General features: G+C 58.3%; 5 protein-coding genes across 5 annotated transcripts; 3 read left to right on the top strand and 2 right to left on the bottom strand.

Moving 5' to 3' along the window:
- The first annotated feature begins 59 nt into the window (after positions 1-59).
- CDEST_04849 (Putative bicarbonate transporter) lies at positions 60-3,060 on the top strand. The gene is made up of 4 exons (XM_062921008.1): positions 60-951; positions 1,110-1,346; positions 1,403-1,890; positions 1,958-3,060. The coding sequence occupies exons 1-4, from the start codon at positions 707-709 to the stop codon at positions 2,872-2,874; spliced, it is 1,887 nt and encodes a 628-aa protein (XP_062777059.1). The 5' UTR covers positions 60-706; the 3' UTR covers positions 2,875-3,060.
- An 819-nt stretch (positions 3,061-3,879) lies between these two features.
- CDEST_04848 (uncharacterized protein) lies at positions 3,880-4,446 on the top strand (the record flags this gene model as incomplete). Its single annotated transcript, XM_062921007.1, has 1 exon — positions 3,880-4,446. One exon carries the CDS (start codon positions 3,880-3,882, stop codon positions 4,444-4,446), a length of 567 nt encoding a protein of 188 aa, XP_062777058.1.
- A 2,444-nt stretch (positions 4,447-6,890) lies between these two features.
- On the bottom strand, positions 6,891-10,223 carry CDEST_04847 (Putative Homeobox domain-containing protein). Its single transcript, XM_062921006.1, has 3 exons — positions 8,993-10,223; positions 8,783-8,920; positions 6,891-8,709 (listed from the first exon to the last, which is right to left on the bottom strand). The coding sequence occupies exons 1-3, from the start codon at positions 9,685-9,687 to the stop codon at positions 7,347-7,349; spliced, it is 2,196 nt and encodes a 731-aa protein (XP_062777057.1). The 5' UTR covers positions 9,688-10,223; the 3' UTR covers positions 6,891-7,346.
- A 1-nt stretch (position 10,224) lies between these two features.
- On the bottom strand, positions 10,225-11,502 carry CDEST_04846 (uncharacterized protein; the record flags this gene model as incomplete). The annotated part of the gene is made up of 3 exons (XM_062921005.1): positions 10,225-10,920; positions 10,965-11,104; positions 11,276-11,502. 3 exons carry the CDS (start codon positions 11,500-11,502, stop codon positions 10,229-10,231), a joined length of 1,059 nt encoding a protein of 352 aa, XP_062777056.1. The 3' UTR covers positions 10,225-10,228.
- A 554-nt stretch (positions 11,503-12,056) lies between these two features.
- On the top strand, positions 12,057-12,686 carry CDEST_04845 (uncharacterized protein; the record flags this gene model as incomplete). Its single annotated transcript, XM_062921004.1, has 1 exon — positions 12,057-12,686. One exon carries the CDS (start codon positions 12,057-12,059, stop codon positions 12,684-12,686), a length of 630 nt encoding a protein of 209 aa, XP_062777055.1.
- Between the last annotated feature and the right edge of the window lie 2,502 nt (positions 12,687-15,188).

The following is a 15,188-nucleotide window of genomic DNA, read 5'->3' as shown; positions in this document are numbered from 1 at the left end:
ACGGTAAGGGGAGAAGCCTTCCGTCATGACTTTTCCGAAGTTCAAAAGTCCGGGAAACATCTTTCCTCTGCAACTTACAGATACATGCTCTCGAGATCAACTGTGGCAGTAGTACCTAGGCAGAAAGATACCAACAGGGTCCAGCCGGGCGCGGGGCCGTGTCTTGATTTCCCGTCCTCTGCGGGCCAATCCCGATCGGGCGTTTCCTGACAAAACTCGTCGCTACCTTTTACTCTTCTCTCATTCCACCTTCTCTCCTCCTCCTGCTCCGATACCCACAATAACAATCACAATCGCCCCTCGACGACTTTCCAGGACCAGGATCGGAGTGCCTTTGCTCTTTGTTGCTGAGAGGTACCTTATGGCCGACCGGGGGGGAGGGGACTCGGTGTACAACTTTAAATACAGCCCGCTATCCGCCTACGAGTCGGGGGCCAAGAGGTCATCATCGATATCCAGACATTCTGCTTTCTTGGCCGACATGATCACGCATCGGCCTCTACTCGCGTATCGTTCAAGTCGTTTTGCTGTTTTCGCCTAGTTCAGTCGCTGCGTATCGTCTCTGACGCCTTGCGAAATCGCCATTCCCACTCTTCGTTCCAGTCGCAGCCGTTCGGGTTTGCCAACAAAAAAGCGTTGAGAAACAGCCTGGACACCCAAGATTGGTCCTCTAAACCGAGACTCTGTGTCTTCCTGCTCGACCACCATGGGCACCAACCCCGAAGAAAAGTCGGTCCTGCCGACGCGCCACCTTACGCCCGGCCGCCGGGACGCCACCCGGGCCGACGACAACGGCGCCGCTGCCGCTACCGGCGAAGGCTGGTGGAAGGTGAAGTTGTTCCGTGGCATGGTCAACGACATCCGCCGCCGGGCGCCCTTTTACATCAGCGACTGGGTCGACGCCTGGGACTACCGCGTGGTGCCGGCCACGGTCTACATGTATTTTGCAAAGTATGTGCTGCCACCGCCATCACTGGCTGTCGTCTTTATTGTTCTTTTGGATTCGAGTGACCGCCCCTTTTCGATACAACTATCGTCTCCTAATGTCCCGTTTCACAAGCCACCGCTATGCTAGAACAAAACACCGGCACTGACACGCCCCGTTGCAGCATCCTGCCAGCCCTGGCCTTCTCCCTCGACATGTTCACGAGCACGGGCTCGACGTACGGCGTCAACGAGGTTCTGCTGGCCTCCGTTCTCGGCGCTGTCGTATTTGCTCTGTTGGCGTGCCAGCCCCTGGTCATTGTCGGCGTCACCGGCCCCATCACCGTCTTCAATTACACCGTGTACGACATTATGAAGCCGACTGGCGTCAATTACCTTGCTTTTATGTGCTGGATCGGGCTGTAAGTGCCATCCTCCCCCACCCCATTCAAGCTAGACGTTGTCTCACACAGTTCAGATGGTCCCTGGTGTTCCACTGGATCCTTGCCATCACCAACTCGTGCAACTGGCTACGCTACGTGACGCGCTTTCCCTGCGACATCTTTGGCTTCTATGTCGCCTTCATCTACCTCCAGAAGGGTATCCAGGTGCTTGACAGGCTGGGCGACGCCGAGCCCTTTTACCTCTCCATCGTCGCCTCGCTCCTTGTCTTCATGGTCGCCTACGCCTGCGCCGGGATTGGCGGCAGCGGTCTGTTCCACCACCACGTGCGTGTCTTTCTCAAGGACTACGGCACGCCTCTCACCCTCATTTTCTTCACTGGCTTCGTCCACATCGGAAGGATGCAGCCTGTTCATCTGGAGGTGCTGCCGACGGGCATCGCCTTCATGCCGACGGCTGACAGGAGCTGGCTCGTCGACTTTTGGAACATCAGTGTTGGAGACGTCTTCCTGGCCATCCCGTTCGCCATCCTGTTGACCATTCTGTTTTGGTTCGATCACAACGGTACGTACTCCTTCTGGTCCCCGACCGCCCCTGGCCTTGCAAGGACGTGACTGACGCGAGGCCACAGTCTCTTCTCTCATCTCACAGGGGACCGAGTTCCCCCTCAAGAAGCCCGCCGGGTTCCACTGGGACTTATTCCTGCTCGGCCTGACGACGGGCGTCGCCGGAATCCTAGGCCTGCCGTTTCCGAACGGCCTCATCCCCCAGGCGCCGTTCCACACCGAGTCCTTGACGGTTAGAAAGTCGCAGGCCGAAATGGACGACAAGGGCGAGTTCAAGGGCAGCTATGTCATCAAGGCTTCCCACGTCGTCGAGCAACGCGTCTCGAACCTGGCCCAAGGCCTCCTCACGCTGGGCACGATGACGGGCCCGCTGCTCGTCGTCCTCCACCTGATCCCGCACGGCGTGCTGGCGGGGCTCTTCTTCGTCATGGGTGTCCAGGCGCTCGAGGGCAACGGCATCACGCTCAAAATTCTGTTCCTCCTGCGCGACAAGAGGCTGACGCCGCCAGGGCACCCACTGAGGCAGATCCAACGGCGGCGCGCCATCTGGGAGTTCGTCGCCATCGAGCTCGTCGGGTTCGGCGCAACCTTCGCCATCACCCAGACGGTTGCGGCGGTCGGATTCCCGGTGTTCATCATGCTCCTCATCCCCATTCGTGCCTCACTGCTGCCGCGGTGGTTCTCGGCCGACGAGCTGAACGCGCTCGACGAGCCCACGGCGTCGCCTTTCACCATGGAAGGCATCGGTGGGGCGTACGGCAACGCGGACACGGGCAACGACTCGGATGGGACGCGGGTGTCTGGAGATAGCGATGGCAATGGCGAGGGCAGGCCGGGACCGGGAAACAGTGACGGTGTCTTTGCACCGGCGGCCTCGCCGGGCAGGAGCCGAGAAGACGTGGCGGAGCTCGGGCAATCCCAGAGCGTGGAGAGCGCGAACCCCACCACGAGAAGAGGTAGACACGCCGCCACGGCGAACTAATTTTGGAGACACAGGGGATCATATGAGTATGATTGACATATAAGGAGGTGGGTAGATGGGGTACGTGATGCGTAAATAGGACATGTTGGAAGAATACCCAACGACTCGAGAGCAGCTCGTGTGTCTAGAATCAATCCTCGGGACAAAGACAAAAAGTAGAGAAACCTGGCTGGCCAGTGGAGCGATTCAAAATCTGTGCGTCTGTATGATAAGATCCGTCCGACATGGCCCAGCTAATCGCTAATGGAATTGACACATGGACAGCATAGAATCCGGGCGTGCATCAGGTCAAAGATGTGTGCAAATACTCGGCTCAACGAGCCCCGCCAACCCGTTTAGGCAAGCCGGTCATCTGTGATTGGACGTCCTCGTTACAGTGAGAAAAGGGAGGCGTTTTGTGTTTTTAGTTGTCGTGGGTGCCTACGTATTTGTCGAGTAAGTTTAGGGCAAACAGCAAGGGAACGGTTTAGTTAGATGCCTACTGGGACCTTATAAAACATCATAAGCGAGTCCCTGGCGACTTTTCGGGACTCGCTGAAGATAGGTACTGTTTGGTTCGGAAGGAGAGACCAAGTCGAGACGTTGGAATTAAGGATGCGGCGATGGTCTGTGCATAATGCCACACCTCTTCTCCCCCTTCTTCCCCATTCCGTCCTCACCTTATCCAGTATCCATACTTCCTTTCTACCTGCACATCCAGCTGGTAAAATGCATCTCAGCAGCAGCATCAAAATCTCAGCCAGATTCCGGCCCGTCGAGGTGGGGTAGTCAGCCACCCACCATCATGCACCGCACTTTAACGCGCCTGCCGCCGACGCGCAGCTGATCATGTTGGTACAGAGTCTTTCCCCCACCCCGTAGCAGAAGTTCCCCCCCTTCCCCCTCCCCCCCGTCCGCCTTCTACCTGATCAAGCACCGCCGTCCCGTCACGGGGCTGGGGCCGATGCGAGCAGGGGTACCTTCTCGGAGAGATATTGCCAACAGCCGGAGTTTTCCCACACGCTGATGGGAGAACTAACCAACGTCGTGTCCTGTCCGGTTCCCACCCCTAACCCGATTTCCTCTCCGTACCCTTCCCCTTCTACCTCCCGTCAGCGGGAGCTCGCGACACGAGACGGCTTCCGTTATTGGTTCGATTTGGACACTAACTACCCTGCCGAGGGCAGGAGTCTGGAGGGTGGGTGCGCTAATGCTCCCGCCAGGCTTCTCGGCAACTTACTCCGTGAGAAGTACCGTCCTCCTGCAGGGCTACCTGGCGGTCACGGCCACGGCCATGGTCCCGGCCATCACCACCATGAGGCCTGCGCATTCTGTCCCAAGGTGTCATTAAAAGACCTCAGACCGACGTGTGCGGTCACAATACTCCCTTACTTGCATACCCCGCGTGACACAGGACGACGCTCCTCAGACCCCCCGGGGGGCGTTGGCGTGGGCGTGGAGGCTGGAATTCTCGTCGTCCGGCTCCACCTATCACATCCATTGCACCCGCCATCTCTGCCGTCGGCCGTCTTCCTCCGGATAGACGCATCGAGCCAAGCGTTGCCCGCGAACAACAACACTCGCTCGATCTGACGCTGCGGGAACTAGTCGCCTTGGTCCAGCCATCGTGCGGGCCAGCCCCTCCTTGCTACTCATGGGCAATGGTTCTCACTCCGGCCGTGGCCTCATGCATGCGCTTCCCTCCGCTCCTTTCCTCCCTGTGGCACCTCGGTAAGCTTTCCCGTCCACCTCGCCCCTCTTGTCACCTCACCATCCATCCTCGCTGCCGACAGCAACCATGCGTCTGCAGTCACGTTGTGTTGGCTCGCTGATCTGGTCGACCCTTGTGGATAACGACCAGCCTACACTCCCATCAACCAAGGGGAATCTGGGGGTCGCAATGCACGTTACCACCCGCCCATGTTCTCATGGGTGACATAAGGTTGTATGGATGGCTTTTCTCGTGGTTAGCGGCGAGGAAGCTCAATGCCATGCTCCCCATGACATTACCCATCTTCGGAACTGGAGTGAGGGTCGACACGAGCGTTACCCCCGAGGCCGTCTCTTTTACGCGGGGACGGGGACGGCTGCGATATAGAGATGTTATGCGCAAGGTGCGCATCCGTGTACGACGCTGGAAGGTCACGAGCCGAGTCGGGAGACATGGGAGAAGCTTTTTTCTTTTCTTTCTTTTCTCACTTCTTGCCTGTGAATCCCCGTTCTATTGCATGCCACGAGAAGCTACCGTGGCTACCACAGATCGTATCTTCTACGTTCTTCAGCGCAGCCGAGACTAAGAGACCTCGGGCCACTGTCGCGAGAGGTCTCACGGGGTCTCATCCATATCGTCATCGGCGGCCTGTCCCGCCGCGGGGCGTCTTGTCTCTGTGCACCAGACTCGCTCAACGAGACGAGCGTGGCAAGTGCCACGCTGGTGGTGTCTTGAGGCCTCCAGGGCCACGCGGTCTCGGTTGCCGGAGGCCGCGATTCGTGCACGATTTGGGGGACGCGGATCTGTACGACGCCGGGCGTCTCTCGGAGGTGGTGCCACAGAGACGGCATAGTTTGTCTCTGCTCGAGGGTTTGACAGCGCCAAGCCTAGACGAGTTGGCGTTGTCGTCGGCTCGTGCTTTCGTAGCCGGTCAACTCCAACCAGCAACATTCGTCATTTTGCCTCGTCTCGTGTGTGGTTATGTTTGGCAGAAGGACATCGCACCGAAGGAGGCCGAGCTCTGTCGACATGCGAGCCAAACGTCACTAGCACGCGTTATGCAGCGAGACCCCCCCCTAATGGATGCCGGGAGGTGTCCCCTCCCCCCGTCCGGGAACTGGTCTCCATGCCATTCAGGCGGGAGGGCAATGATGCTATGGGGGATTGGGACGTTCCAAAGTGCCAACGGCTGATGGAATGGCGACGGGGCCTTCAGGCAGCCCTCTCGGTAGCAGCCTAAGCCACATCGAACGATGGCGAGCTGATGTCTGGGGACAAAACCACACACCGGGTCTCATTATCCGCAGTGGTTTCGTCCCCCTTTAAGCCAGACGAAACCCCCCGTCAGACGGACAGCAGAGCCAGTCGGTTGTGCTGCTCTCTGCCTGTTCAGGCGGGACGTCGCACCGCTTCGTGACATCGTCGACACACCCGTGGAGGAGAATACCCTTAACGCGGGAAAACTACTGACCAAGCTTTTGATTGTGCCAAAAGATTTCTTGGGGGGGGGAGAAGAACAGAGGAAGAGTCGGTTTACCCAGAGAAACGCCCCTCTTCGTCCTCATGCAGGCCTCGGCGGCTTGGGCACCCCCCGGCCGCTCTCTGCAGTCAGCGACCGGGCGGACGCAATACTGCGGTTCCGTTCGTCCCAAGCGAGGAGGCATGGAAAAGCGACGAGTCCCAGGTAGGAGGTAGATGCCCCCTTCCTCGCTTCCTCTTTCTCTGAGAACCAGCCCTCAGCGCCCAGCCCCCCCTTCCCCCTCCTTTTTTCGGTCCACAACTGCCTAGAGAACTTAGTTGAGGCCGGCGAAGGCCAAGGAGGACGGGCAGACCAACCAGTTCGCGGGGCATGCACGTTTTCGGCCGGGGCCCCGTTCCCGTCGGTACATGGGGCCCCGGGGCCCCACGGGGATGAGGGAGGAGAGGTCGACGGAGGTGCGCGCCGTAACCCCCCTCCCATCCTCCATTCGCCTTGGTCCCAAGTGTCAACATGACAACACAAGGGCGTAAGCGAGACGGACCTTCTCTAAGAACTTGTACCACAGCGGTACAATCAAGTTGGGTCAATTCGAGGCTCCATGCGGTGTCACATCGGCGGGAGAATGTGACCCCCCCCCCCCTTGGTTCATGGTCTTGAAGAACAAACAGGATAAAAAAATTGAAAACCCTTCCTTACAAGTCTAAGAACGCTCAATACTGTGCAGGTAGACGACGGAACACCCATACACGTTCAAGGGGTATTCTATCCGAACATGGAACCAGCCGCGAACCTAAAGCTGTTTGGTCTCACACATAAAGAGGAAGAGCAGAGAGCAGACAAAGCCGGTGGAAGAAGAAGTTTCCCATTTCTATTGAGATGAGAACCATGTCAAAGTGATACAGAAGAAACAAAATATATGCAGGTTTTGAAGAGAAACGAGACGGAACTAAACCGATCCTTCCCCAGACTGTCGTCGGGTACATGAACAAGAAGATAAAAACATAGATGACCGTGAAGACAGATGCAGGTCGTGTCGTTGAGCAGCGCGCTCGCCCAGTCTAAAACAAAACGCAGATTTTCCGCCGCCCCCTTCCCAGGAGAAAAAAAAAACCAATCAACCTAGATGAGGGAAAAGATGTGCCTCCCCAATTGTCCTTCTCCCTTTCATTTCCTTGCATTGCTCCAGGGTATCTTTTGGACCATGTTTCCCAAGTGTGTGTACGTATGTGTGTTTGTGTGTGTGTGTGTGTGTCCCTGAACGGGATATGTTTTTGTCTTTCTCTTTCTCAGGGGTTCTCATCTTCATGCCGTGCTCCCATATGCCTGCGGCCCGGGTGCGGGACCCGGACCCGCCGGCGCTCCGCCCGAGTAGCTCCGTTTCCTCTTGAGCGCGCCAAAGTCCTGTCCGTAGTTGTCTCCTCCTCGTTGCTGATGATGCTGTTGCTGTTGCTGGTGATACTCGCTGCTGTTGGTGGACTGGTTCTCGTGATGCGGAGGCATCGGCCCGCCGCCGCCGCCAAAGGTGTCGCGCATGGGCGTCCTCGAGTTGGAGGAGCTCATGCTGGCGTGGAAGGCATGCGAGAAGTCGTGGGGGGCGGCGATGGGCGCGCTCATCTGGGGCATAGAATAGTCCTGGACGCCGCCGGGTCGGGGCCCGGGGGTGCGCGGCAGGGAGAAGTCGACAGGCGCCGTGAGCGGGGCCGAGGGGAAGCTTGAGGTGTAGGCGGATGAGGAGGCGAACTGGGCCGAGGCGGTGCGCGGGGCGGACCCGTGGCCGGGAGGCGGGACCGTGCCGACGGGACGGTACTGATTGCGGAGGTCGAGGCCGAGGGTACCTGACGAGGCGCGGCCGCGGAGGCGGCTCGGCGGCCCCTGCGGGAAGCTCGAGTAGTTCATGCCTGGAGGCGAGCCGTTATCTGCGTGGCGGTCAGCGTCGGGCCGGTATGACAAGGGACCGTGAGACCTACTGGAATACGAGCTCGACTCGTAGGGCAGGCCGCTACTCGACGGGCCACTCATCTGCTCGGGCTGGTAGACCGACTGTTGCCTCCCGCTGAGCTGAGGGCTCCCGCCGGCTCCGTGGTGGTAAGTGTTGTAGTCGATGGCGTCGCCCTTCCACGACATGCTGGAGCGGAGGGGGGACTGGATGTCCGACCTCGACCGGGACATGGTTTCCCTCAACTGGAGTGGCTGGAGAGGCCGGCTCGGCTGGCCGCGGTGCATGGACATTGAGTTCTCGAGGGCGCCCTGTCGCGCAAAGGGGTTGGACGTCCGGGGGCCGGAGCCCATGGGCGAGAGGTGGCTGCCGTATCCGTAGCGGTGATCGCCGGTCGAGTTGGGCGTCATGGGCGACAAGATGTCGGGGCTGCTCATGGCCCCTGGCGGTGTGAACCCGATGCCACCGAACCCGGGACTCAGTCCAGTGGACGACATGTGTTCGTCGCCACCCTCCGCCCTCCGGACATCGACCATCAGCGGCCGGATCATGTGGTCCGCGTACGACTGCGTTCCAAAGTTCATGGGCGATGACATCGGCGTGTTGAGGCCGTGGACGGCCCCGTAGGGAGAGTGAAGCGCTTGGACGTTGTCAAAGTCGTCGGGGACGGCGCGCATCTTGATCATGCGGTCCCGGTCGTCGGCTGTGAGACGCTTGATCTTGGCTCGGCTGGAGAGAGTGGAAGACAAGGATCAGTTTATTGTCGTCTCTCGGGCAGGTTGGGCTCATGGAACAAACTCACCGGTTCTGGAACCAGACTTGAACTTGGCGGGGGCTCAACCCAGGAATCTCCCTAGACAGACGCTCTCGGTGGGCGGCGTCAGGGTGCGGCTGCTTAGCGAACTCGCTCATAAGGAACCGTGTTTGCTGGTGCGTGAGACTGCCTTTCATGTTAGTGCCCGGGATCCCCATTCTGAGAGTATGGTCGTGGTCTTGGTAAGAGTTCACTCACCGGAATCGCTTCATCTTCCTGCGCGCTGCCGTACGCTCTGCGGCAGTCTGAGGTGTGCCGTCGCCGTCGTCGAGCATGTCATCATCGTCCAGCACATCGTCGTCGTCCTCTTTGCTCAGGTTCGCCTCGTCGTTATCCATCTGGGCTGCAGCGGCCGCCTCAGCCTCCTGCTCCGCCAACGAGGTCGAATTGGAGGACATTGTCTGGCTTTGCATCTCTGTCAAGGGCGCACTCTCCAGAAGTGCCGCCTCGGCGGTCTTCTCTGAGGGTTGCGATCCCCGTCGCTGTTCTCTTTGCTGCTGCGGTTGCCTGTCCTCAGGCTCGTCTTCCGGTGTGGGCTGCTTCACCTGGCGAAGGCCGAGAGGGTCTGATGCTCCGCGGCTATCCAGGCCGGTGTTTTGTTGCTGTTGCTTCGTGTGGGTGTCTACTTGTGCAGTTGCGCCAGCTGTAGTGCGAGGTTGTGAGGCTTCCGAAGTCTCATTCCCAGCTCCGTACGCCTGAGAGAAGACGTTGTTCTCAGGACCCGACAGGTATGAGTACTGCTGCCCCTGCCACTCGGGAGGCGTCGGCAACGGGGCTTCGAACTGGTTCGACATGCGTGGAGGTGTAGCGGGTGACTTTTGAAGGGAAGTCTCAAACTTGCTGTAGGACCAGTGGCTCTGCTCGGTGGTATCAAATTGCCTGGTAACAAGCATTGGGAAGGGAGAAGGGGGTGGTTCAGCTTTGGGGAGATGTGATCTTGTTCCGTGCTGGCACAGAGACGATCCGGGTCTCTGAGAGGTCCTGGGATAGCTGGGTCTAGGACGGATGGGGGTTTGAGTTGAGTGAGGAGTGGCGTTGTCGAAGCGAGTGTTGACGTCCAACTTCGACTTCAGAGGGAACAAGGGCGCATCAAGGTTGATCGTGATCTGATAGATGAACCGGGAGTGTACGACACGGGCAAGCGATAGTGACAATATGGGGAGTGGACCACTCGAAGTTAATGATTCGGAGGAATTGACGGGGAAAGAGGGCCAGGCAAGAAAGCTAGCTCTCGGGTTGACGGTCGTTTGGTCTAGGTCTTTTGGCCTTTTTCGAGTTGGGGCCCGAGATAAAGTCCTCAAGCAAGTTAATCAAAAAGAGAGAGGGGGAGAGAGAGAGAGAGAGAGAGAGGTAGAGTGATAATGATGGGTTTGATGCGTCAAGTCGTTTTGGGAAAAGGAAGAGAAGCTGATGAAAGAGGGAAGGACGACTTGGCTACCCCAGGTCCCACGAGGCAGGATCGATCATATATTGTATAAATTTGAGGGTGTGCCGGCTGATAGTATGGCGGGGTCGATCGACTGGGAGGCGTTGCTGGGCCTGGAACTGACAGGCCCCCGTCATGTATCGTAGTGTATGGCGAGTCTGAAGGATACCCGTGGTTGTAATAAGCCATCCTGGTCGGGAAACCCTTGCTCCTTGGTTTGGCAGAGGTGGAATTAATACCGAAAGGTACGTGCCATGCACACGGAGAAATGTCGAGGCTGGATCCGGACTGGACTGGACGGACGTCAGGAGGAGGAGAAGGAAGAGGTGCAGGGCCAGGGGCAGGACTAGGACGGGCAGCGGCGCCCACGATGGGGACAACGGCTCTCGCTCGCCCAACGAGAGAGGGTCGAGGGTACCCAGTACCTGAACGGTGGTGTCGAGGAAGACGAGCTGGATTAGGGGGGGTACAATAGGTAGGTATTCGGTACTCTGTACAGTCGCAGTGGAGAAGGAAATGTCGAAGGGGGAGGGGGACCCGATGCATGGTTTAAGGCTCTCGCCGACTCGAGAGAAAAGCCGCAGCAGCAGCTCATGTGCCATGCCATACCATGCCAGGCGGGTAGGCATGCCATGGTATCGAGCTTGCCCTTCGCCGCCTCCGCCGTTGCTGCTGCTGCTGCTGCTGCTACCGACAGGCCCTAGGCCCCCGGCTTGTGTGTGGTGAGTGAGAAGGCGGACGGACGTGGGTATTGGGTGTGGATTTTGGATGTGGATAACGGGTTTGGACGGGGGGGGGGGCGTTCAGCAGCAGCAGCAGCAACAGCAGCGATGCTCTGCCAGCTCTGGTGACCGAGGGGAGGAGGGGAGCCACTTGCATCTGATCTGGTGCCTGTGCGTGTAAATGTGGTCAGGGTGGTGGTTATTTCTGTCTACCGAAGTCCCCGTCTCCTCCTTCTCCTCCTTCTCCTCCTCACCCTGTTCGAAAAGAAAAGAGAGGAGAAAATCGCCTGGGCAGAGCCCTGCGGAACCAGTCGAGGCGAGTGACAGACGGACCGGACGATGGTAACAGCTATAACACCCGGGCCCATGGGCTTAAGATGTTCGGCTGAAGTGGCTAATGTTGTGTGCCTGGTGCCAATGTGCCATGAATGGCCCTGGAAACCCAGTCCATCCAGCCCAGCATGGCGCGACCTGGCCCGTGTCGGCAAGATTCCAGATTGAGACGACGGGTTTCTTGCAGCGCGGGTGCGGCAAAAGAGCGGACGGACGATGTCGCCCATCGCGGTGAGACGGGGTCACCTTGTCTGCGGAGAAACCGGGGACCTAGGAACTGAGGTGTACTGAGGCAGGCCTGGCGTCGACGCCCTGAATCAGTCGGCAGTGTGTACGGTGTTAGTGTCTAGAACCAGGTGGGCGGGTTTGCAGAGGGTGAGACAGGGCCGAACGGGGCCTCCCTCTTTTGTGTGTCCACTGAGCAGCGGCCGCAAGAGAGAGAAAGAGAGAGCCGGGCTCAGGAACAGGTCCAGGCACAGGTCTAGGCACAGCAACTGGACATTGACATTGGCATGGCATATTGCACCCTAGAATACTGGACGTAGTTGTATGCATCCCTCCCTCTCTCTCTCCTCTCTGTCGCATCGACGGATTTCCAAAACCAACGGGATTGCACAGGACAGCCGTACACGTCAACCCACCCGCGCGAGACGGCCAGAACAAGGCCTTGCCCGGAGAAGAAAGAAATCAAGGAGCGAGAGAGCATCTCGGCTGGGAGACCGGGATGCCGCCCATTGGGCCTCTGTGACATTAGCTCTGTGTCGACTCCACGGATGAACGCATGACCGTTGTCGAGAATGTCGGTCGAGGCCACGTCCAATGGCAAAGATCATCGATCAGGGGAGGGGTGGGTGTCCTGTCTGTCCCGTCTCTCGCACTCGTGCATTCACTACCAACACCAAGGAGGGTGTGGGAGGAAGGCGATGGGAGGGTACGGTGTGCAGTTATTGAGTTGGCCAGCGAAAAACAAGGGTCGGGGAATCGGTGTTGGTGGGGGGAAGGGGGGGGGGACAGAGAGAAAAAGAGTCTGAGGGAAGTGAGCAAGGGTTGCGGTAGTGTGTCAGTTGCAGGGGCAGGCAGCGGGAGGGATGAGGGTGAGAGAGAAAGCGAACGCTTTCGCGAGATACGGCGTCAGCATCGGTCCAGTGGTGACAGGGACGTTCCGAGGACGGTCGATGGAATGGGCCGACGAGTATGGAGACAAGAGGAGAGCGAGGCAAGGCAGGGGACGGCGATGGGTACGACGGATGATTCCCGACCCCCGGCACACTGCCTTTTCTCTGGGGAATCTCGTCACTCACTCGAGTTGTGTCCGCTTGCTCGAGGCAATGGTGAGGGAGAGAGAGTGGGAATGGGATCGTGTGTACGAATGCTTGCACCACAGACAGAGTACGTACACGATTACGATTAGTCTACCTATCTATTTTGCGCTAGCATCTGGGGCCTGTCCTGTAGTGTACAGCAGCTGTGTTTGAGACGAGGGCAGGAACAGGAACGCGCATGTGTCTCTCCTGCACGTTGCGCACGTTGCGTCAAGAGGCACGCAAGAGATAGGACGAGACAAGGGCAATAGAGAGTAACAGTGAAAATGAAAGTAAGAGTGAGAGGACTTTGAAGCCGGAGAGGGTACCGGGGACGACTACTCCCTACAGCGTAGAAAGTATGTTCACGCTTCGGGCTCCACGTCCGCCAGGGGGGGTCGACAGCAGCAGCCACCGCCAATCTTGGACACATCGGTACCTTGAATTGTGCCGTGTCGCAAGAGTCGCAGGTGTCGTAGGCGGCAGTGTTTCTCTTGTCAAACTGGGCCGGGGAACTCGCGCTCAGTCTTGCACTCCAAAGTTCGTCCTGCCCCTCATCTTACCTGACACCGCACCCGAGGCGCATTTTAAGCTCACTTCTGGCGGCGGAAGCCGTCCGCCGCCACCAAGGGAAACGAGGCGGCGTGCGATCGACGGCCATATTTGTGCCCGTGTTTGTGCGACGCAGAGAACGGAGCGCCTCCCCCCTAAGAGCCTAGGGGGTCCAAAACCGTACTGTACCTATGCAGTTTGTGTATCCATACTCCGTACACCCACGGCAGACACGTTGTTCCCGACGGTGTTTAAATTGGCTGCTGTCGCTTCCGTCTTCTGACAGCGCGGCACTTGCAAAGATTGGAATTATGACCCTTCCCCCTAGGGTCGAGACTTGAGACTTAGGACTGGCCGCGTGGGCCTCGTCCGTTCGGGACGTCCACGCATGTTCCCCACGTGCGACAGGACGGGAAAATAGAAGAGTAAAAAAAGAAATTAAAACAAAAAAAATCAAAGTGGCGTGGAGGACAAGACTGGTTGAAGCCTGGTCGATTCATCTATGCCAGGCTGAAGAGGCGCCACGCTCGTCAATGCCGTGTGGGCGTGGAGAGGCGGCGAACGACAGGTGCCGGGGGGCCGTGAGCAAGGGGCACCCGGTCCTCCAAACAGAGAGAAAAACAAAGAAAGAGAGAGAGAGAGAAGAATCACACGGGTATTGCGTTACGTACACAAGATTTGGCCCAGGGAATTCTGAAGAGTGCTAGAGAGGCTAAAGTCGGAGGGGCCTGAGACGAGAGAGAGAGAGAGAGAGAGGGGACACTAGAAGAGGCACCAGAGATGGCATGAACTAAGAAAAGGGCAGCGTTGCAACGGGCGTGCTGGGTAGGGTATACGGGATATGGGCGTATGACCCACGGGGGTACGTCCACCAACATCGCATAGGTACGTTGGAAAGCTGCCCGAACGAGCCGTAGGCTGAAGTGATGGCTGCGACCCTTCCTAAGTAGAGTAGCGCGATGTGATGCGATGCCATGCCATGCGACGCGATGCCATGTCATGTCATCTCATGTCTTTCTTCCTCAGGGTGGTTCACGGTGCGACTCGTCCGCCCGCCGGCTTGGATGTCTCGGTACCTGGCTGCTTGACCTTTGCTCATGTGCCGGTTCCCATCTCGATCTCACCTTGCCTCGGGCTCGGGCGGGGGCTCTCGGTCTCTGGCGGGAGCGGGAGCAAGACCATCTGCAAGTCACCCGGCCAGAGTGATTCACCGACCGAGAATGACGACATGGGCGAACCGTTAACGTCCCAGCAGGTCTTTTTTTTTTTTTCTGTGTCCAGACGGATCGTATTGTACGTCTTCAGTCCATCCTCATCTTCGTGTACAGAATCAAACCATACCTCCAAGTCGTGGAGACGCGGCCGGGCCACAGGGCTCGGGACCAAGGAGGCTGGCCGACCGAGAAAGAAAACGGACACGGGCAGGATGGTTCGACGACGAACCAGGGACGTTCGTTGCTTTACTTACATCACGTCTCGCGCGACGACATCACGCACACGCATACATACATAGGTATGGAACCCCCAAAGACAACAGAGACGGCTGAGGGGGGTTGGTTTGGGAGGGGAGGGCGTGCCAGTAGATGCGCCCTGCTGCTTGCTGTCTGCGCTGAACCGCAATGCACCTCACTGCGCTGCACTGCAGACAGCCCAAATGTCCGTGCTCAGATTTGGCCGTAGAAGGCTTCCATCTGGCATCCCATCCCATCGCCCTTCTCTCCGATGGGGACAGGGGAGATGGACCGCGGTTTCATCGTCTGCCGGGGTCGTCTTGCGAGTTGGACTTGCAACCCGGCCGCCGGTTTGCTGTTGGGGCGGGTCGAGAGCGAGAGGGCAAATCGCAAATAATGGATACCATCCCCCTCGTTCATCTTCATCCAGGGGTAAACGGGTAAGCACCATAGATCACTTTCTCACTCTCACTCTCTCACACACACTCGCATATCGGTACATCAAATCACTTACTGGGCGGTGATGCGATGCGACGGCAATTGCGTCGAGGGGGGGGGGGGGGATGGATCAAAGACACTCTTGTCCCCTCCCCCAGACATGCACAGAGA

The sequence above is a fragment of the Colletotrichum destructivum genome, chromosome 3 (genome assembly GCF_034447905.1).
Source record: "Colletotrichum destructivum chromosome 3, complete sequence".
NCBI classification, from domain to species: Eukaryota; Fungi; Ascomycota; class Sordariomycetes; order Glomerellales; family Glomerellaceae; genus Colletotrichum; species Colletotrichum destructivum.
The sequence above is the reverse complement of the archived record's forward strand: the minus strand, read 5'-3'. Positions and strand labels throughout refer to the sequence as shown.